A 22,271-nucleotide genomic window follows, 5' to 3' on the forward strand; every position below is an offset into this window, starting at 1 on the left:
AATGTGGCTTAGATCACAGGTGGAAGGGAAGATTACAAACCACCATTTAAACTATTACACATTCTTCATGAAGAACTGACTGCTTTATGCACAGCAGTGAAATCCAGTAATTATCTTTAATAAGTGAATTTTTTTTTTTTAAAAAGTGTACATTATATATCTGAGAAATAAAAAATAAATAGTCTTTCAAAAAAAAAAAAAAAAGTAGACAAAACACACCAAATATAGGAACAAAGTTTATTCCAATTTAAAACAGATAGTTTTTCTTTTAAGGAGAAGGTTATGAAAATTGTTTCCATGTTTGAATGAGCTTCAGGCAACAGTGGCTGAAATGAACCATAGAAAAGAGAAATATGGCTAAAACACTGTAAATGAGCAAGAATTAGGCCCCCTTTCCCCCCTCTTCTCACCCACCCAACCCCAGCAAATCAGTCACACATGCATTTAAGATGGAATTTCATTTAAAAACAGAAGTAGTTTAGCATCTTTAACCTTAAATACGCAATAGAAGTGTCCTTTATTTGCTTAACTTAATCACATACTTGGTGTTTTAAAAACAGGACCATAAAATACAATGACCAAGTCCTTTTTATGGTTTTACACAATATTGGCACTTGTTAAAAGTCTGGCTCTACAAAGAAAGGGGATTGGCACACATTATAGTACATCATTTACATTTGGTATGCTTAAAAAAAGCTAATCAAAAAACACACACAAAAAACAAACAAAAAAAAAACAACACAACAATACTTTGATTTTATACACCGCAATTTAAAAAAAAACCAAAAAACAAAACCTGTTATCAAAAAAGCAACCAAAAAAAAAAAAAAATCAAAGTGGTCCTACATACAGGTAAATTATTATTAGAAAGAAAACTAAAAAAGTTAGCTTCATATTTCCTGTATCCATCATGTAGGTATGGACCTCAAGCAAAAGCATCCATTCCGTTAATTAGTGTTCACATCTCCAAGTACCAGGAATGTGCTTGACCAAACAGATAAACGGCAGCCATTAGTGCTAAGCAGGTTTGGTGCACTGACCCAAGGAGAACAACAAAAAAAAAAGTCAACATTGAGAACTCAGCAGCTGGACAAATGTCACTGCTGCCCTTTGGACATCATGAAAGAATAATGCTTACATGTGGTAGAAAGTCTGTTTTTGCAATACGTGACCTACAAGAATAATCTGTAGTGTTTCCTGTTAGTGAGAAATGAAAGGATCTAGTGTATGCAGCGTCTGTACAATGCAGTCAAACCTTAGCGTTCATATCGATATAAACAAGTACAAGTACATTTCATATAATCAGAGATGCATGGCTAAATATGGCGGGTCTTGATATTACCGTTATGTTGGCACAAATCGCCCATACACTTAAAAAGTACAAGTGATAGAGTTTGAGTGAGCTAAAAGTTTAATCTTACCATAAACTGCACATTTCAAGGAGGTTTAAAAGAAGAAAAAAAATAAAAAATAAAAATACAGCAGCAGTGGCCTGGCACCTGAATCCATCACCCACCCATGTGACATTAACAAAGCATGTGATGAAGGGAGTCATCTTTAACCTTTCAGGCGTCAATGCAAGTCATATGTAGACAGGTCACATGTGCAGTTGAACAGTGAAACTTTCGAGACAAAGATTAAAAGGTTTCTGGAATTCAGGTGAAATCATCAAAAAAAAAAATCATCATCATGTGTGATTTCTGTGGCACTATCAAGATTTGCACTAATCCTGTTCTCAAACTGCACAACCTGCGTGTTCTGTTAACAACAAATACCAAAAACACACAGCTCACAGACGGTGAAGGGAATATAATACAAAGCAAGATGTTTTTACCATTGATAATGGCACATACATCTTTACTATACAATTATCAAAGAGGTGCCACCATGAGGGTGGGGAAGAAGAAAAAAAAGTTTGTCCTAACAGGGCCCCAAAGCATGACGCAGAGATCAGGCAGAGTTCTGTTGTTGTACCAAACCAAAATTTGCATAACTATGCCAGTTGCTTGTGAAAAATGGAACAGTGTAGCATGTTCCACTATTCACTTGAACTCCTCTCCAATGCTAAACCTACATTTCAATCTGCAGTCCATCCTACACCACTGCGCAAGAATCAGGGTTTTTTTTTAAAAAAAAAAAAAAAGAAAAAGAAAAAAGAAAAGAAAAAAAAGTGAAAAGAACTTTTCTTTGAAGCCTAGAATTACCCAGAGCTTCCCATCGCATTGTAGTCAAACATATGATTTGTCAGGTGTATCCCCGGCACGCTTTGAAAGCTAAATGTGCAGAGACGATAATCATCCCATCATCCACACATGAACACACCGTCACCCCGATTCAGCTACTCACTTCATTGCAACTATTGCTGTTTTAGACTCAATAGCGTTCTTGCATCCTGTCAATGTCACCCATAATTAGCCCTTATAATGAAAGTATGAAAACTCACCTGAATTACATTGGAAAGAAAAAGAAAAAAAAAGAAAAAAAATCAAAAATCAATCATCTCCTTACCACAACAGCTATGAAATGTAGACAGTCGTGAAGCGAAGTGAAACTAGGATTACGGTATTAAAATCGATACCGAGCAGAACCTTTCAGGTCACAACTGACAGCCTACTAAGAATTTAACCACTAATAAATTCTTACGTTTCCTATTTGCATAAAGCACATCTTTGAAACGGCAATTCAACTTTCCATTGTCAAGCATCTAAAAAAAAAAAAAAAAAAAAAAAACCCCAGAAGTGACAAGCATGTACAAAATACTGAAAGTAGATCATTAGCCTATAGATTTTACAGCAGTATGGACTCCTCCCCTTTCAATTCAAATAACCATTGGAGGGGAAAAAGTCCTATTAACATTATTTATATATCTGGTCCATAAATTACATAAATAGAAAAGATCGATTTCACTTTTGTACAGCACGCTTGTGTAGAACAACGTCGGCCAAAGAAACGTTCTTCATGGAACCAGCAGTTTGAACACTATGGAATCGTACTGCTTTTAGAGTTTACTTCAAACTGTTGCCACACAAACACCACCTACTAAAATGATTGTAAATTTCAACATGAAGTAAGCATGACGCACTCCAGAACAACAGTATTTCGTAACCATATCACATTGTCGAAATAGATACTATGTGGCAAAATAACACCTGGGTTATACTGAAACTAATCATTCTTAACAATGCATGTAAACATACAGAAAATACAAATTTGTTTTGCAAACTTCTAAATACATTACAGATCCTTTTTTTAATTTTTTTTATTTTATTTTTTATTTATTTTTTTTTAAATCCCTTCAACTGTACCAAGTAGGCAACCAATACTGGCAAAAACATGTAGCAAACAAATTAACTTCAAATTAGCTAACTAGAAATTTGGCAAATGGTACAGATGGAAGAGGAAACCCACTGCGAGTTATGCTGTTTTATTAATAAAGGACCTCTAAAAACTACACACGAAATCGTGGCAAGGTGACGACACGCACTGATGTACCCCGTTAATTTGAAGGGAATCTACTTTCACATAACTCACGAATAACCTTTTCTTTACTACAGCAGTAGGGCTGTGAGAAAAGTTGAAATTATTCCTAATATACAAAAATCAAAATGCACACGGTCTCTGCCGTTTGGCATGAAATGTCTTAACATCCAGGTTAGATGTTAAAAATCAAACCAAGTTACATTCAAAGATGCAAGGTGAGGTTTAGCCTTCGAGAGGCATGCAGAAAAATAAAAACTGCACTCAATGCCCTGCCAGAATGTTGCCTGTGCCAATAGCTTGGCATTTCACACGGAGTTGCAGTTAGGCCTACATTCAGAACGTTTTCTCCTAAGATCAAGGTCAGGGTCTCCTCTGATGAGGTTCTTACATCAATTCTCACTCAGCTGGAGCAACTCAGCTGCAACTCAGCTACTGTGCCCCTTTTTGACCACCATACACACACAGACTAAGTGCCCTAGCTCTCTCATTAGAGAGCCAATCAGGAGGGACAAGCAATGGAGTTATCAGCTGATGGGATAAGGCAACACGCTGCCTGCAACAACTGATAACGCCGTCAGAAATGGAGAAACCCCCCCAAACTAACAAAAACAAAAAAAACCTGGTCAAATATAAGAACAAAAACATCTGTGCCTGAAAAGAGCAGAGCTGTGTCAGTCTAAATCTTGATTATGTTACAAGCGTGGATGTACGTAGGATACATTAAAAATCGTGTTGTGCATGGGCTGCAGGTGTCCCTCTTTCTCACTCCTCCTCTCCCTCCCTTCCTCCTCACACCAGGTTGTACTCTTTGAGGTTCAGCTGCAGGATGGTGTCTTTGACGGCGGCGAAGACAAAGCGGATATTCTCGGTGTCCGTGGCGCAGGTGAAGTGCGAGTAGATGATCTTGTCACTGTCAGGGTTCAGCTCCACAAACATCTTCAGGATGAACTCGCGTCCTGCCTGGGCGTCTCTCTGTGGACCTGGAAGGGAGACGGACAGGTTTGGTTGCTATGGATTTGATCCTGAATTACAGAAATATCTGACCAGAGGTTTAAGGCCAACATCCTGCAATTACTGAAGCTTAAAACTGCTTTGGAAATTTTCATGGTGCGATAACCTCGTCTAAAAATATTATGGTTTTACAGAGTCATGGTATTAATTGTCCTTTTTAAAAAGCACACAAGCCCCTTGGTGAACATTAGGTTTACATAAAAAGTAAATATAAAAATTACAAAATCTTTGCACACGCTTGTGTGCGCGCGCATAACAAACAAAAGGAAACAAACAGAGCAAATCCTCTTATTGTTCTTGTTCTCAAGACTGACCTTTCCATAAAATCTCTTACATTGTCAATATTTATCATGTTGTTATAAGCTGAGAGAAGAAGTGGCTGTGAAGAAAGGCAGTACACTGACTAAATCCAAGAAGCACGGCAATGTGCAGCGCTGCTTAGCCAAAAAATAAATAGTTGTTTCATTTAGTTCTGGTTAGCAATGCCATGTTCTTTTGTGTGTTCAATAGCCTTTGTGTATGATAAAAAGGTACAAACATGCTAGGAAAACAAACCGACCATCTCAAAAGGTTCCAATACTGGCTCTCAATGAGTCTTGTGTATACAAATGTATTTACACAGATGAATGAAAATAACGTAAATATCGATCCTCTATTCCATATTTTATAAATATATTTAGAATATTTGATCTAGTCCCCTTCCCCACACACGTAACCATTGCAGCAGGTGTTCTAATATTAACTTAAAGTTGTAATCAACATCTTTACCACATGGTGTCCCTGTTTTCCACTCAAAGCTAAAAAGCTGTATGGGAAGAATGTATTTTTCTTTAAGAGAGGCAATGAAATTTACCATCAAACTCTGGAAAGTAGTCAACCAGGTGAGAGTACATGATCTTTTCCTCCAGTAGGTCTTTTTTATTGAGGAACAGAATGACGGAGGAGTTTTGGAACCAGGGGTAGGTGATTATCGTCCGGAAAAGGGCTTTGCTCTCCTCCATTCGGTTCTGGATTTAAAAAAATAAAACCAACGTTAAAGGAGAAACAGCAGCTTTGGTTCAGAGACACAAGACTAGACTTGCAATTTATTTGAACTTCCAACACACAAGAGTAGTTCACAGATATGGGAACCAGAATCACGATTTCACCAGTACCGTTATATAAACACTATTAATGCTTGTTGGTAAACCTTTAACAGAACACGTGACCCTGAAAGTTAGCAATTAACTTGAGATATGGATTATTTCTCTGAGGGATTTTAAGGCACCACTTAGAATGGTGTTTTACACAGAAGAGTTAAACTAATTCACATCACTACGCGACTTTTTTTTTTTTTAAGCCGCACCTCATTGTCTGACTCCACCAGGACCTGGTCGTACTCGCTCAGTGCAACAAGGAACATGATGGACGTCACATTCTCAAAGCAGTGGATCCACTTCCTGCGCTCTGAACGCTGGCCCCCCACATCCACCATCCTGAACCAGAGAAGCAGAAGAGAAGGAGAGGAGGATATTAATGCAGAAAATAAACACCCGTAAATGACATCCGAGGTCTGATCAGGAGGGAGGTAAAATTAGGTAAGAAATGTTTTCCAGGCAAAAACAATTTCCAGAAGAGCTACAACTAAATTGACTTGTTACCAGTTGAACGAACCCAGGTCCATCTTGTACATCATAATGACTATACATACATTGGTATGCTTGCTTGTCACTTACATATAAATATAATGAGACAAACCAGTTAAAATAAAAGGAGTGCAAAAAATTTCTGAATACCAAAAACAACCGGACATCTTAACTAGACTTAAATTTTTTAATGAAATTCATGACGTCGGTCATGGCATGAGATTATCATCAATTGCTTTTGTTGACCAACTTTTCAAATCAGACACCCAAATTAGTGCGAGGCATGCTATACTTGTACATATTTACTGGTTTTTGCAACTACATTTCAATGTTTGCACATGGCAAATAATTTTCAGCGTGTGGAAACAACGCCAAAGCTTTGAGGTTGACTTAATTTTGCAACACCAGGAATCAGACTCGACCCTTTTTGGAATCCAACCGCAGCAACTTAAACTGAACCTAAAGAAGGATGGCGTATAGATGACTTGATACGTGACTTGCATGAAAATATATATTGTGCAAGTCAAGAAAATTTTAAGTAAAATTCCAATTAGTTGAACTACTAACTAGCTAAGTGATTCAAATAGCTTCAGTACTTGCAGTATGATGTAAAGTGATTAGTGTCACAGGATGCTTCAAAAATGTTTTTTTTTTTTTTTTTAAATCATTAAATAAAAATGTATAGATACTGAAATTCACTGCCATCTATTTTTACTATTGAATTTTATTGATTTTGTGTATTAGTTGTTGCAGGTCTGGATGTGACAGTCTGTTTCTGGCAGCGAACAGCACATGACAAAGTACAACATGCTGTAAGGAAGGACTTTGAAAAACGTGCCAACTTGGGTGCATCGTATGAGCCAAGAAAGAGCCAAGCAAGAGCACAGACAAACCTTGGGGTGATGAATGAACAAGGGTAATGGGAGAGAAAATAAAGGGCATGGGGCGATACAGACATGTGGGAGCCAGACCTACAAACCTATGGCTGTGATCCAGTGTACATAGTGTCCTAGCTATAACATTTAGTTACAGAGTAGAATTCCTACTCAAAAGAAAACATTCCAACATTAAAGCCAAATTTGATTTGATAATCAGAATTTTAATCAAATAATCCAAACAGCATCCAACTTCAAATTATTTAAATAAAAATCCAGCAAATTAGAACATACCCAAGAACAGATTTGCTGTGAAAACCCCTCAGTCTTTCCACCCGTGTCCCTGGTGGCTAGGCATACAGACTGATAAATGGCTCCTCTAGGAGCATTAGCCTAAAATAAAAGCTCCCTCACATCAACCAACCTCCTTTCCAGCAGCTAGGATGACCGTCTGACCTACTTACAAAGATAAGTGCTCTCAAGTAGAGGAAGCTTTGGGAGACTGACAATTTCATCTGCTTCTGAAGCAATTACACCTCGGAGGCATTTTGGAGTAGTGTGGTGTAACCATTACAGGGTTTGAACTTTGATTTCAGATCTTCCAGTATAATACATCAGTGCTCCTGAATACATTTTTGCCTGTAAAGACCTTTAATGTTAAATATCCAGTAATTGCCTGGATTGAGGAAAGGCATCAATGTTTTCTCCCATGTATCTGAATAAGGACTGCTGCAGTGAATAATGTTCATTCTGCAAGCAAACTGAGATGAGAAGGAACCTCTCAAGTCCAACCTCTTTGGGAGCGGAGTTATTTCTAGCGCTGGTCCGCGTAGGCGGGCTCAACACACTGGCTTCCTGTCGATCTGCTTGCTTTCGTAATGACTCCTGTTCAGTGGCATCCTCTCTTCTCTCATAGCTGGAGGATAACAGTGTGCAGAGGGCCACTGTGCCCATCACAAATCTGCAGTCCTTAACAGAACACCCAACACGACTGAACTGATGTGTTTGCTTTGTCAGATGCTGTAATGCTACAGTGATCCTAACAAGTTAGCGATGCTAATGCAGTAATGACAAATCCCGCTCTACTGCATTCCAAAGCCTCGCTGCGAGCGAAACATACTCGACATTCCAACAGTCCTGGGTTCTGGTTAGGATCAAGCTAAGATTGAAGAATAATGTTCTCAAAGGGTACATTCGTGCCACTTATTTTAACTAAAACTGCATAAATACACTAGAACCAGATGCTACCTGTTAAAGTCTGATCTCTGAATTTGATCGTGGTATTGATTTTGGTACCAGATGAGCTAGTTTGAGTATTGCAGAAACTGCTGATCTCCTGGGAATTTCTCTCTCACTCAGACACGTCTCTAGGAGTTTACACAGAATGGTGAAAGGGGGAAAAAAAAGAAAAGAAAAAAAAACATTGAGTGAACAACAGTTCTGTGGGTGGAAACGCCTTGTTGTTAAGAGAGATCAGAGGACAATGGCCAGGTTGGTTTGAGCTGCCAGGATGAATGTAGTAGATATAATCTGAGATGTGTTTCTGCTCAACACAGTTGTAAAGAGTGCTTATTTGCGTTACTATAGACTTCCTGTCAGCTCAAACCATTTGGATCATTCTCCTCTGATCTCTCTCATAAGCAAGGCGTTTCATCCCGCAGTGTTTTTTTTTTTGTTTGTCTTCCGCACCATTCTGTGTAAACTCTAGAGAATGTTGTGTGTGAAACTCCCAGCAGATCAGCAATCAGCAGTTTCTTAAATACTCATACCAGCACATCTGGCACAAACATCCATGCCGTACAACATCCATACAGATCACACTTTTCACCCATTCTGATGTTTGATATGTACGTTAAGTGAATCTCTTGACCTGTATCTGCCTGATTTTTTTTTTTTTTTGCATTGCACTGCTGCCACATGATTGGCTGTTTAGATAACTTTGCAGGTGTTCCTAATAATGTTGATGGTGAATATGTACAATATCCACACACACAGTCTTAAACATGTCTACAGACTTTCAAGGGTATTCAATCGGTATTTACATACAAGAAGAGTAAGAATTAAAACATTTTATATGTGGTTTCCCCAATTTCAGAGACTATAAGTAATTGGTCAAGCGATCAATAATAAATTAGTCATTTTGAACACTTGGTTACAAATCTACTTTATTTAAAGACTCAAGAATTCAGCAAGGGTTTCCAGCTCTTGAATTGCATCTTACATTTTAGCTAAATGTGTAACCCTATTCTGCTGCTACTGTTGGCCAGTGGGCCACCCATCATACATTATAAAAGAGAAGGCACAGGCCAGTTAATCTCAGTCTGCAGGCTGCATTTTGCCCTGGGGCCAGATTTTGGACACCCCTGCTTTAAGATTTAAATGAGTGATGAGAACTTTTAATCTGCATGCAATATAAATTATGTGCATGTTAGACATGGAGGAAAGATGTCCCTTTGTTTAACTAAAGGGAGCTTTTATATATACACGATAGACATGGGGACTAAAAAGCATTTAATACTCATACAGTAGACCTCAGCAGACAAACCTGATAGTAACCAAGGATTAACAGCACACTCGTTACAACAAAAGAAAAGTTATGGGGAAAAAATAGAAAAAAAATACTTCTTGTGAATATTTTTTACCTGAAAATGATGCTTTGCAAGTCAAAAGGGTATTCAATGATCCCTGTAGTAGGAACACGGACCCTAAGGACATCTTGTTGGGTTGGTAGATAGGATGGTTCTGCGATACGATCCAGATCACTTAGATAGCTAGATATATATATATTTTAAAATAAATTAAGAAATAAAATTAAAAAGAGAGCAAGACAATAAAAAAAAGAGGCATGAGAGCAGATAATCAAATCCTTAATCAGAGTGAGTGAAGCGGCCTTCTCAGCAACAAAACAAAAGGTTAGGATCCTGCAAATCTGGGATGGGAGCAGATATCCTCCAGCCTTCATCTGCCCTCCACCATCTCTCAATTAGCCAGAGTCCTGATAGCATCCCACTGACCTCTACAAAATCTAGTTATTAAAAAAAATAGTAAAACGTTTGATTCTGAGGCATTAAGGCCCGAGTCACTTGTATTAGCAGAGACTGCAACAGTGCTCAGACTAAGAGAGATGGAACCAAATGAAGTTAAACAAATGTACAGTGTCCACCATTAATATTGGCACCCTTGGTAAATATGAGCAAAGGCGGCTATGAAAAACTGTCTTCATTGTTTAACCTTTTGATCTTTTGTTTAAAAAAAATAAATATTCACAAAAATACTCTGCCATGGTTTTCATTCAATATATCTGTTCATATTTGATAAGAGTCCATGATGCCATGTATCCTAACAAAATGTCCAGGTCCTCTGGCAGAAAAACAGTCCCAAAACATGAAAGAGCCACCACCATATTTAACCGTGGGTACTTTTCCATATAGCTACCGCTCTGTGTGCGCCAAAACCACCTCGAGTTTATTGCCAAAAAGCACTATTTTGGTTTCATTTGAACATAGAACCCGATCACATCTGAAGTTCCAGTAGTGTCTGGCAAACCCTTCTTGAATCCTTTCTGAACAACTTGTGATATAGGTGACTTCAGATTGTAGTTTTAGAGACTTTCTGACCCTAAGACGCAACTAACTTCTGCAATTCTCCAGCTGTCATCTTTGAACATTTTTTGGCCACTCGAACCAACCTCTTCACAGTACGTTGAGACAATAGACATGTCCAATTCCAGGTTGACTCAGAACATTTCAAGTTGACTGGAACTTCTTAATTATTGCCCTGATGGTGGAAATGGGCATTTTCAATGCTTGTGCTATTTTCTTATAGATTTTGCCACACATCACAGCTACATTCCTTGGTCTTACCCATTGTTATGAATGAGTAAGGGAAATTGGCCTGTTGCCTCATTTATACCCCTGTGAAACAGGAAGTCATGGTTGAACAACTTCCTGTTCCTAGTCACTCAGGTGTACAAAATTTATTTATTTATTTATTTTAAATATCAATGGGAACATACATGTGCATCTCAAAAACATCGTGGAAAAGTCCCCCCCCATAATTTAGTTCAAAAAGTGGAACTTTCATATATTGTAGATTTATTACACACAAAGGGAAATATTTCAAGCCTTTTTTTGTTTAATCTTGATTATGGCTTACAGCTCATGCAAATCAAAAATCCAGTATCTCAGAATATTAGAATAAAGAATTTCTAATACAGAAATGTCAACCTGAGAAGAGTGCTAATCAGCTAATTAACGCAAAACACCTGCAAAGGTTTCCTGAGCCTTTAATCGCTCAGTCTGTTTCAGTACACACTAGGGATGTCACGAGAACCGATACTTCGGTACCAACATTTTATTTTTTTAAAACGTGACCGTACTTGTTTTTCTGCAGTAACGTAGGTACTGTTGGTAATGAAGGTACCGAGGTTGCAATTCTTCCAGAATTGCTAGGGTCAGCAAATACGCACAAAAGTTTTAGTCGGTCCACAAGTGGTAAAGAAGAAGAACGCCTACAAGCACACAAGAAAAACTACAGAAGACTTTTACACAAGTTTAGCTCCGCCCTGACTCGTTGAGAGAAAAGGTGTTAAGAGTTCAATATGGAAATACTTCGCATTCGAGGCGGACGACAACAAACATAATATGAAGCCAGTGTGCAACCGATGCTATCGTTCATTTCAAACAAAGGGAGGAATCACCTGGAATTTTGCGAAGTACCTGAAAGACGGGCCCAATATTATGTTCGTTTGAGGCAGCTGGCATTGTGGACGTGAAACCAGATAACGTTATGCTCCATGTGATGTTTGCGATAGCCAGTTATTTGTTAACGACACTAACGCATTGCAGTGTTATACACTACCTCCAAATGGGCCACCATGCATCGATATTCAGCCTGTGTCCTGTCAGCTAAATGTAGCCTAATGTCACTAACAATTATTCAAATGTTAATGGATTTATTAAATCTTTTTGGCCTGCCACCATATCAGGAATGCACCTTAGCACTTGTAGCCTCCACTGTTTTATTAGTCACTGTCAGACAGTGTTTGATGATAAAAAAAAATACACCCCCCCCCCCCCCCCCCCCTTTGCCAGTATCAGTAAGAGGAGGATGTCCTCCAGGAGAGTTTTTAATTTTATACCAGACCGTGGTATTGACTTTGGTATTGAGTATAGTGTACTAGTGCCGACTACTAGATTTTTGGTATTGCGACATCCCTAGTACACACAACTACAATCAAGGGGGAGATGAAAGTAAATTTTGCATTTCATTTGGAAATCAAGGTTCCAGAGTCTGGAGGAAGAGTGGAGATGCACAGAATCCAAGTTGCTTGAAGTCCAGTGTGACGTTTCCACAGTCAGTGATGATTTGTGGTGCCATGTCATCTGCTGGTGTCGGTCCACTGTGTTTTCTCAAGTTGAGAGTCAATACAGCATCTACCAGGAGATTTTAGAGCACTTCATGCTTCCATCTGCTGACCAGCTTTATGGAGATGCTGATTTCCTTTTCCAGCAGGACTTGGCACCTGCCCACAGTGCCAAAACTACTAGTAACTGGTTTGCTGACCGTGGTATTACTGTGCTTGATTCCCCAGCCAACTCCAACAATACAGACGAGCTGAAGGCTGCTATGAAAGCAACCTGGGCTTCCATAAAACCTCAGCAGTGCTGATTGTCTCCATGCCACACCGCATTGATGTAATTCGTGCAAAAGGATTAAAGCCCTGACCAAGTACTGAGTGCATAAATTAACATACTTTTCAGAAGGTCGACATTTCTGTATTATAAATTCTTTATAACATTCTGAGATACTGGATTTTTGATTTCCATGGGCTGTAAGCTGTAATCATCAAGATTAAAACAAAAAAAGGCTTGAAATATTTCACTTTATGAGTAATGAATCTAGAATATATGAATGTTCTTTTTTTAATTAAATTACAGAGACCAATGAACTTATCAACGATATACTAATTTTGAGATGCACCTGTACTTCAAATATATATATTTTTCTCATGAATTCATAGGGGTGCCAATAATTGTTGCACACCTATATTTAAGATTTTTTTGATAAACCTGTGTTCCATTTGCAACTGTTTGATATCCATGAGAGAAGAGAATTTTTGTTTTGAACAAAAGATCAGAAGGTTAAACAAAGGTTGTTTTTTATTTTATTTATTTATTTATTTTTACAGCCTTCTTTGATATTTACCAAGGGTGCCAATATTAGTAGAGGGCGCTGTACAATGTAGGTATCTATATGCATAATGAGGCACAAGTCTTATAAAATGTCAATGATGCATTTCATTTGGCATATTAACAGGAAAAAAAAATGGACATTGTTATAGCCCTGAAACAGAATGGTGTCTGGTGAACATGGACACTCACTATTTGGTGGAGTCAGACAGCTGATACTCTCTCCTGCGATCGTAGGCCTCCTGGATCCCCGGGTCGGCCCACAGCATCTTTATTGCGTTGATGTAGGGATGGTCGAAAGAGCACACCTTCTCCACATCCACCTCCCTCACGAGGAGAGCATTGGCCTTTGGATAGACATCAAATTCTGGTCAAATGTTATACAAATTTTCATCCGGGAGATGGACAATATTCTAGAAGAGACAACTGTCTCAAAAGCCTGTCTGTTTCTCATTCTGGGTTATAACCCTGGGTTAGGGTATGGAAGAGTCATTTCCTCCACAGTGAATATTTGTAATTATGATGTTCACTGGGATTCCTTTAACAGCAGCAAGATCACATTACAGTACACTGGAAACTCTACACTGGAAAGTCATTGAGACATAATTGAACATTCACACTTAATCAAATTCATGCTCTTTTATAGCCATACCAGACGACCAATTAAATGGTCATTTGCTTCTAAAGCCTAAGGTTTATGGCTGTACAATTAAATCACATCTTAATTGTGATCATGATGGTTGGCTCCCACAACTAAACAAAATAGACTGCGTACCTAGATTTAGATACTGGTTTGTGTTGACTGTGGTGTGTTAAATGATGAGCTCACCGTTATTATAGTTTAACTATGAGTGAGTACTGTGGAGGCATTTTATTTCATTTGATTATAATGTTGACCAGTCTTTTTTCTATATGAACGCACCAAGCTTAAAACTCATGTACCCACTACAATTTAGCAATTGTTCTATCCATGCACTAAACTTTGCCATTATTTTATTTACCAGCTAAAGCTTACTAGTAACAGACTACATAACGTGGTGGAAGAATTGTTTATTGAAATGGCATTAATAATTATAAATTAAATTATGTCTTGAACACTGGAAAAGTAATAAATTATATTATTATATCTCAATAATTAAACATATTGGGGTTTTTTTTCCTGACCATTTAATAAAAGATATACGCCACCTGAAGGTGTGCCATACAGTGTGTTTATCACAGATAAGGGACAAAGAGATAAACTCACTAACAGATGCCCCCGAGTGGCTTATCGATTTTCTTCACCTTACACTAATAACATTTGGGGGGTTTTTTAATAGGTGATCTGCTTTACTCTGGGGGACAGTATGTCCAAGTCCGCACCTTGTTCTGCTCGTATTTGTACAGGATCTTAAGGTGGTCCATGGCACGGATCATGGCCTGCATGGAGGTGAAAATGTTCTGGTAGACGAGCTTGGTGTAGCTGCGCTTGTCCTCGTCGGTGTAACCCGAGCCATGAATGATGCGCATCTGTTTGATGAAGGTGCTCTTGCCACTCTCACCCGTGCCTGGAGGGACACACACGGTATAAAATATGCGATAAACAAAACAGAGTATCGAAATAGTACTATTACCATGACTAAAATAGAAGAAAATGTCCAATGGGCAATATTTATTTACAGTGCTCACTGTGCAAAGCCATTAGTAGTGAGTGGTATTCAAGGAAGGAATTTTTTTTTACAGTTACTGTTTTTACTGTAGTTGTAGCAAAGGGACAACATAAGCATTAGCATATTTTTCCATCATGAGTTATGAAACCAGAAGCAGAACCACCGGACTATCAGCATAAGTTAGTGTTTTTGAAAAATCAGCAGCAGCCAGAACAGTTTTTGCACAGCCACCAGGCTGGTTTCAAAACAGAAAAAAGGCCACATTAGTACATTCATAGTTCTTTTTTTTTTATTCTTCAGGACATTTACAATGTAATTTCTCTTGTAATTAATTATATCCTGTACATAACTTTATGACACAAAGACTGGTAAGACTGGAATTCTCTCATGCATGGTTTACTGATTACTAATTTTCTATACAGTCTAAAGACATATACACAGACATGCATTGTCTCGGTCTCTTGAAAATGTCTCATTGTCTCGGTCTCATGATAATAAATTATGTCAATATCACCGACCCCTTCAAGACACCACCACTAATATGACAATGCTGAATGACAAGTGATTTCGAAAAGCACAAAGTCACATGACAAGGGAAGCCAGTGATCTGCAAAGTCAGAGGTCCTTTAAAAACAGCTTGTTCCACATTTCAGAGGAAGCAAGTGGAACTACTGTTGTGATAAACGCGACGACTAAAATAAGAGGAGAAAAAACAGGTTGTCAAGCTGTACTCCATGCTGACCTCATCGTCTCTGTCTCTCTTTTTCTCTCCCTCTCTCTCTCTCTCTCTCTCTCACACACACACACACACACACACACACACACACACACACACAAAGACACAGCTGGCAGGAAGCTGATCAGGGAAACCCATTAAACAGCTAGGTTGCATAACCTTAGACTCATATAAAGCCATGTGGTGACCGGGAAAGGAACCAATCCAAGAATTTATGAACAGTCGTCATGGTCAACATCCAGTTCTTATCTATTACTTTGCTCAAATTACCTTAATTTCCTGTTGAAATGGCATATAGACTTGATAACCTGGACTTCAACTGAATTTGTCAAAGATGGAGTAAAAACAAATTTGTAAATAGAACTGATGGGATAAAATCATCATCATCTTTCATCATCTCATCTAGCCATCACCATTTGGCCCTTGTCAAAGTCACAGTCACTCAGATCCTAACGCTTGTCCATGTTTCCTGCTTCTAATACATGAACTTTCAGAACTGATTGTTCACTTGCTTCCTAAAATATCCCACCCCTTGACACGATATTTGACATAGTAACACGATAATGTTATTGACTTCATGTCAGTGGTTTTAAATGTTACGACTGATCATCTTATATCTTTACTCATGTAGGTGTACTGTGAATTATTATCAATTAAAATTATTAATAAACTACACAGAAAAATTAAGCCCGTATATATTGTGGTTTTGGTGCGTTTTTGTTTGCTATTACAATTGTTTAGCGATGTAGTAAGACTTTGTGCATTTTAAACAGGAAAAAAAAAAAAACTATGGTAGTTTAATCTAATGGAGAAAATTATCTTTAAAAAGGAACCCACAACTAAATTTGCATCTCATTAGGCAGAGTATACTGTTTTTACAGTTAATTTGAACTCAAAGGAAAGTTGTCCTGGTTCAGGTGGAGGTCCAGGAAAACATGGAATAGCCTGGTGGTCAAAATATGTTCCTTAAAAATTTAAAGTAGACTCAAACTGGGTTCATCTATGTAAATTTGATGGTAATTTCACATGCTGGAACATGACTGTTGTAGATGCAAAATTGTATTTATTTTATTTTTTTTAAATAAATTGAAAAAACTAAAATAAAGCCCTGGAAGTTTTATGTTTATTCTAGAGAACACCCCTGTGTGAAACAATACACCTTTAATATGATGGATATGACTGTGTGCAATAAATGTACCATTATATAAAATTTTATAAGACACATTTAAACGTCCATAAAAGGTTAGTCTGGACAGCAAGTGTTTTATCATTCTAGCCGGATAGCAAATGAAGTTATGATGTTTGTTTTTAAGCTTTCAATATAAGCATAAGCAAATAAGAGTTATTGTTACAGTGTGTACAGTTTGACATTAAACAGGAATAAAACTGCACCCTGTATAATGTGCACTGCAGTGCTTTCTCTAGAAATAATCCAGTGTTTACTTGTGCAATAAAACTGCTTTGAGTACAGACTAAAGACTTGACTTTGGAAAAAAAAAAAAAAATTTTTATAATAATAATTTAAAAAATAAAATAAAAAGTGACTTTTTTTAACATGGTGTTCTGACAAAGTGAACAGGTCCTGAATCTCAGCGTTTAAGGACTAATTTAAACATGCTGCTGATGTTCCCCAACAGGTCATGCTGTGTAGGTTGGACCACGGCCAAAATCTTCCCCATGATCCATTTCTCTATGAGAGTCGTGACCAGCAGAAAGCATCTAGAAAGATGCAGAATAAAAACACAAAACAATAACACTCAGCATCACAGATACTGCATGGAATTGCACTCTTGCTAAAATATCATAGCATGGAACAATTCTAATCTCAATTCAGCATGCCTTTATATTTCCTCAGTGGTGGGTACACAATGCAAGAGAAACTGGGCTACGCTCACCGACACACATGGTCCCTGTGCAGCCGTGGTAGTCATGGTAACCCTTTAAAGCATTTAGTGCACACTAAACTGGATTTCAAAGAGTAGGCCAGCAGCAGTACAGCACACCCCCTGTGCACGGCAAATAACAGGAACTGACCACAAATAGAAGTACGGTTATTAAAAAAATAATTTTTTTAAAAAGCGGTACACTTAATCAGCACTGAATGTTCGTGTTACTTGATGGAGCATTGCTGGTTCGAACCAACAATATACCTAAATATAAAATTTGATGAGGCAGGCTGTTGCTCTGCTCTGCTCAATGTCCTTCTCTACATCTGTGCAGCAAATCAATCTAATGCAACTGAAAGGCTAAAAATGGATCAAATGCTTAGGAAACAATGGCGCAGGGAAAATAAACCTCCATTTCCAATGAATGGAGTGCAATTATTTTAGTCACGGTTCATTTTCAATGAAGTGGGTTGGGGGGGGGGGGGGGGGGCGGCACTTTTTTTTCCTTGAAACTTTTAGCTTCGCAGGGCGATGTGAAATATGAATATGAAAAACTGGAGATGTTTTGCCATTTTAGACCTTCCTGCAAATCTGAAAAAAAGTCACACGAACATGTTTTTCAACATCAAACAATATGAACATAATTGTCATTTCTCAAGAGGCATTTGAAGGTAGAGCGCCTGAGCTAAAGACATCCGCTTAAGATCATTCATTAAACCAGCCCACAGCTGTTTCGGACAACTGTGGGGCAAAGTAAAAGCCGATATAATTTATTTTGTCTCCTTGTAATTAGGCAACATGAAGCCTGGCTGCCAGGGTGAGAACAGGCAGAGACACCAGTGTGATCGACAGTACAAAATCCTGCCATGACACTTCCACTGGTGCCACAGGCAGCTGAGATCCTAACTACGAAATGCATAGCAAGAACATGAAGGAAACGTGACATGAGAATTTAATTGTGGGGCCTGTTAGAAGGAAAAACAAGAACATGGCAAGATACCAGCCACGTAATAAGATGCTCCATCTGTGTGTGGAGCCCTGTTCTGCTTTTATGAGCATTCTCAACATTCCTTGCCTTATAATGGACTTGTACACCCATCCAACAGCCAGGCCTATTTTAGTCCCTGTTCAATCACAACTCTTAGTACTAGTACAACTATGTGGATAAAACGGCAAGCTATGATACTGACACAACAAAAAACCACGCCTGTGCCAGTAACACAATCATCGAGTAACTGTGTGGAAAATAATGGTGAATGATCCAAATGGGGGAGGTGCAAGGGGTGGAGTTTAACCTAGATTTCAGCCGGAGTAGAAGCCATGACAGTTTTTAAAAACTTTTAACCCCCCTCCCCCCACAAAATATTCACACACATGCATACAACTAATAATAATAATAATAATAATAATAATAATAATAATAATAACAATAATAATTTTAGCTGCCAGTATCAATTAAGGGGACCCTTTTACACTTGCCCTGCCTATTACCAACGGAGAAAGACCAGAAGCCTTTGGAACAATCAGTAATTTTTCCATTCAGCCATTTTCAGTAGCTCTCCCAAGTTGCAAATTAATGAAATGAAATTAAGTTTGCTATGGACAAACGGCACCGTCGATGCTTGAAATCGTTCATTTCAAACAAAGCAAGTAAACACCTGGAATTTGGCAAAGCACCTGAAAGACGGTCCTATATTATGTTCGTTTGAGGCAGCTGGCATTGTGGCCATGAAACTAGCTAAATGTTATGCTCCATGTGATGTTTGCGATAGCCAGTTAATTGTTAACGATGCTAATGCATCACAAACGTTATACACTACCTCCTAATGGGCCACCATGCATCGCCATTCAGCCCGAGTCCTGTCAGCAAACTGTAGCCTAATGTCACTAACAATTATTCAAATGTTAATGCTTTTAATAAATCTTTTTGGCCTACCACCATATCAGTGAATTTAAACTAATGCTTGCATTCAGAGTATTTGGGGGGGGGGGGGGGGGGGGGGTGCACACGCTCGCGTGTGTTTAGGGGTGCACCTTAGCACTGTTTTCTTAGTCATTGTCAGTGTTTGATAACTAAAATATCCCCCCTCTCTCTCTCTCTCTCTCTTCTTGCCAGTATCAGCCAGAGGAGGATGTCCAAGAGTTTTCAAAAGAAAAACTTTATACCACACCGTTGTATGGACTTTGGTATCGAGTATCGTGTACTTTTGGTGGTATCGGTCCTGACTATTAGATTATTGCTATCGTGACATCCCTAACAGTCACCAAAGAGAGTTTTAAAAACATGATCCCGTTGCTTTACAAGCGGTATGTAATGCCATCATGCATTGTGTATAGCTGCTCTTATTTTCATTTCAAATTTTTAAATAAATAAATAAATAAATAAATAAATAAATAAAGTGTTTATTACTTTGCCAGTTCAGTAATTGTAGAATAAAATGTTAAAATTGCTTACTTTGCCACACATGTTCCCCCAATGTCATAATGCATCCCAATGTGATAAAACTGAGCACTACACTTGATTAACCTGAAGTACAGAGATTTAGCCTCCTGTAATCTACTGGATTCCCTTCTCTAATACATTCACAAATGAGCCCCCTTATTTTAGGGCAAGCAACATGCCTTATTAATATCATGACATGTTGGGTCACTGACTTTAGCCTGGATTGATAGAACATTATATTAATACACTGGTAATCATGACTAGTCAACCACTGTATTAAACTACCCCAAAAAAGTCAAAGTAATTTTTCAGCTTTTTAAAAATAATTTTTATTTTCTATGCAGATGCAGTTCCCTACAAAATCACCCCAATCATTCATTCTAGAGTGATTACTATTTGAAAATAGAGCTGTTCAAGTCATCTGATGAAAATTCCTGCATTTTTTCATCACAATATAAGGCAGTAAAACAAGACACTGCAATGTCGTCCAGCCCAAGTGGAAATACTAATGTTTTGCTATGTATGAATTAAATCGATAAATGAACTAAAAAATATTTAAAATAAATAAATGAATGAATGAATAAATAAACAACAACAACACACACACACACACACACACCAGTTAAATGTCACAGGGGCCTTTTACTGTGGTTCACAGTCACAGGCCTACAGCAAACCATTGTATGTAATGGCAAAATGGACAAAAACAGCATTTAAAATACCATAAATGGCCCAGACCTCTGTGTAGGATGTAGGCTTATCTCTGACAAGCAACTGGTTTCAGAAGGGAAATCATGAGGGAAGAGTTTGCATGGTATTAAACTGCATGCAAATTTACAGGCACTGTATCATTCTGTGGTCAAAAGTAAGCGGTGAAGCTTGTAAACAATGCTACCCCCTACCGCTGGCCAATTAGATGGAGCAAGCAATGTAATGTGTGATTTGACATCTGCTCTAAATCTCAGGGCTGTCAATTATATGGAAAATAGTTATTGATGTTATTGTATGCATCTTTCCCCATAAACGTAGTACGTTAAATGCCTAGCTGGAGGCCGCCAAATCTCAAATTCAACTTCCACAGCTAAACGGAGAAATGCATTGAAACAGAGAAGTCACTTTTTAGGGCCCTCACATAGATTTTAGCATGTTTTAGAAAACACATGCACAAAAAAAAATAAGTTGGTGTCTAATCAAGTTCTCATTATCCAAGCACCTAGTTAAACTTCACAGGTTTGATTTTTTTTTCTATGCTGACAAAATACTTGATGTGGACTCACCTTGCATGTGACTATAAGGGCTGGTTAATATGACGACATGATATGAATTGTGATGGAGCCATCATGACCCATTTTTCTTCCATTCACTTGAATGTACTGTAACAAGCAACTGATTTGAAATTAAAATCTACATGATCACTTCCTTGATGAAATTTCCCCATTCCCTTTTAAGGCTAAAAATATTTTTAAAGAATTCATAACATGTTTTTTTTTTTTATCTGTTAACTTACAGATTTTTCAGAATGGGGCTCCAGTATGATGCATCATATTGTGAATCTGTAAAAACATGGGCAAATGATATTTTTCCACATCACCACACCTGCTGAATATAGTATACAAATTTCACACACAACTCAAGCAAACAAATTATCTTAAAGCATCCTGCTAACAATCTTCTGAAAATTTTCATAACTTGCTAACAGGACCTTACGAAAAGGTGCATCTCTGTTCCTCTGAGGATGTTAACATCACTATTAGTCATTATATTACATCCAGTTGAGTGATTATGTAGTGAATGGGAGCCATTCAGTATAACTGTAAAATCTGGAGATTTTAATGTAGATTCCAGGTCACTAAGAAATGTGAATTTGAGCAAAAAGGCAAGAAAAGGGGAGGGAAAAAAATAAATAAAAAAAATAACAGTTTGTGGGCCAACAAACTAAAAATGCAAAATAATTGCCGCCTCACGATTTTCTTTCCTTATACTGACAATAGGGATGTCATGAGAACTGATACTTCGGTACCAACATTCTTAAAACGTGACGGTACTTGTTTTTCTGCACTAGCATTAGAACCGATTCTAATGGATGTACCAGGGTTGCAATTCTTCCGGACCTGATGGGGACAGCAAATACGCGCAAGTGTTTTAGTCAGTCCACAAGTGGTGAAGAACAACGCCTACAAGCACACGGGAAAAACTACAGAAGATTAGCTTAGCTTAACAAGTTTAGCTCTGTACCGACTCGTTGAGAGGAAAAGAGAGGAAAGCTAGTATTGGTTGCCGGTGTGCAACCGATGCTTTCGTTCATTTCAAACAAATCAAGGAATCACCTGGAATTTGGCGAAGCACCAGAAAGATGGTCCTATATTATATTTGTT

At 38.0% G+C, this 22,271-nt stretch overlaps 1 protein-coding gene across 1 annotated transcript in view; it reads right to left on the reverse strand.

Annotated features, from left to right (window-relative positions):
* Nucleotides 1-223: 223 nt before the first annotated feature.
* LOC108271202 (guanine nucleotide-binding protein subunit alpha-11) overlaps nt 224-22,271 on the reverse strand; it is a 38,119-nt gene continuing 16,071 nt past the window's right edge. The window contains exons 2-7 of the mRNA XM_017478586.3: nt 14,545-14,729; nt 13,375-13,529; nt 9,634-9,762; nt 5,837-5,966; nt 5,345-5,498; nt 224-4,460 (exon numbers count right to left, since the gene is read on the reverse strand). Of these exons, the coding sequence (XP_017334075.1) occupies nt 4,270-4,460; nt 5,345-5,498; nt 5,837-5,966; nt 9,634-9,762; nt 13,375-13,529; nt 14,545-14,729 (944 nt within the window). The 3' untranslated portion in view covers nt 224-4,269. The remainder of the gene's footprint in view (nt 4,461-5,344; nt 5,499-5,836; nt 5,967-9,633; nt 9,763-13,374; nt 13,530-14,544; nt 14,730-22,271) is intronic.

This window comes from Ictalurus punctatus, chromosome 10 (assembly GCF_001660625.3).
Source record: "Ictalurus punctatus breed USDA103 chromosome 10, Coco_2.0, whole genome shotgun sequence".
Taxonomy (NCBI): domain Eukaryota; kingdom Metazoa; phylum Chordata; class Actinopteri; order Siluriformes; family Ictaluridae; genus Ictalurus; species Ictalurus punctatus.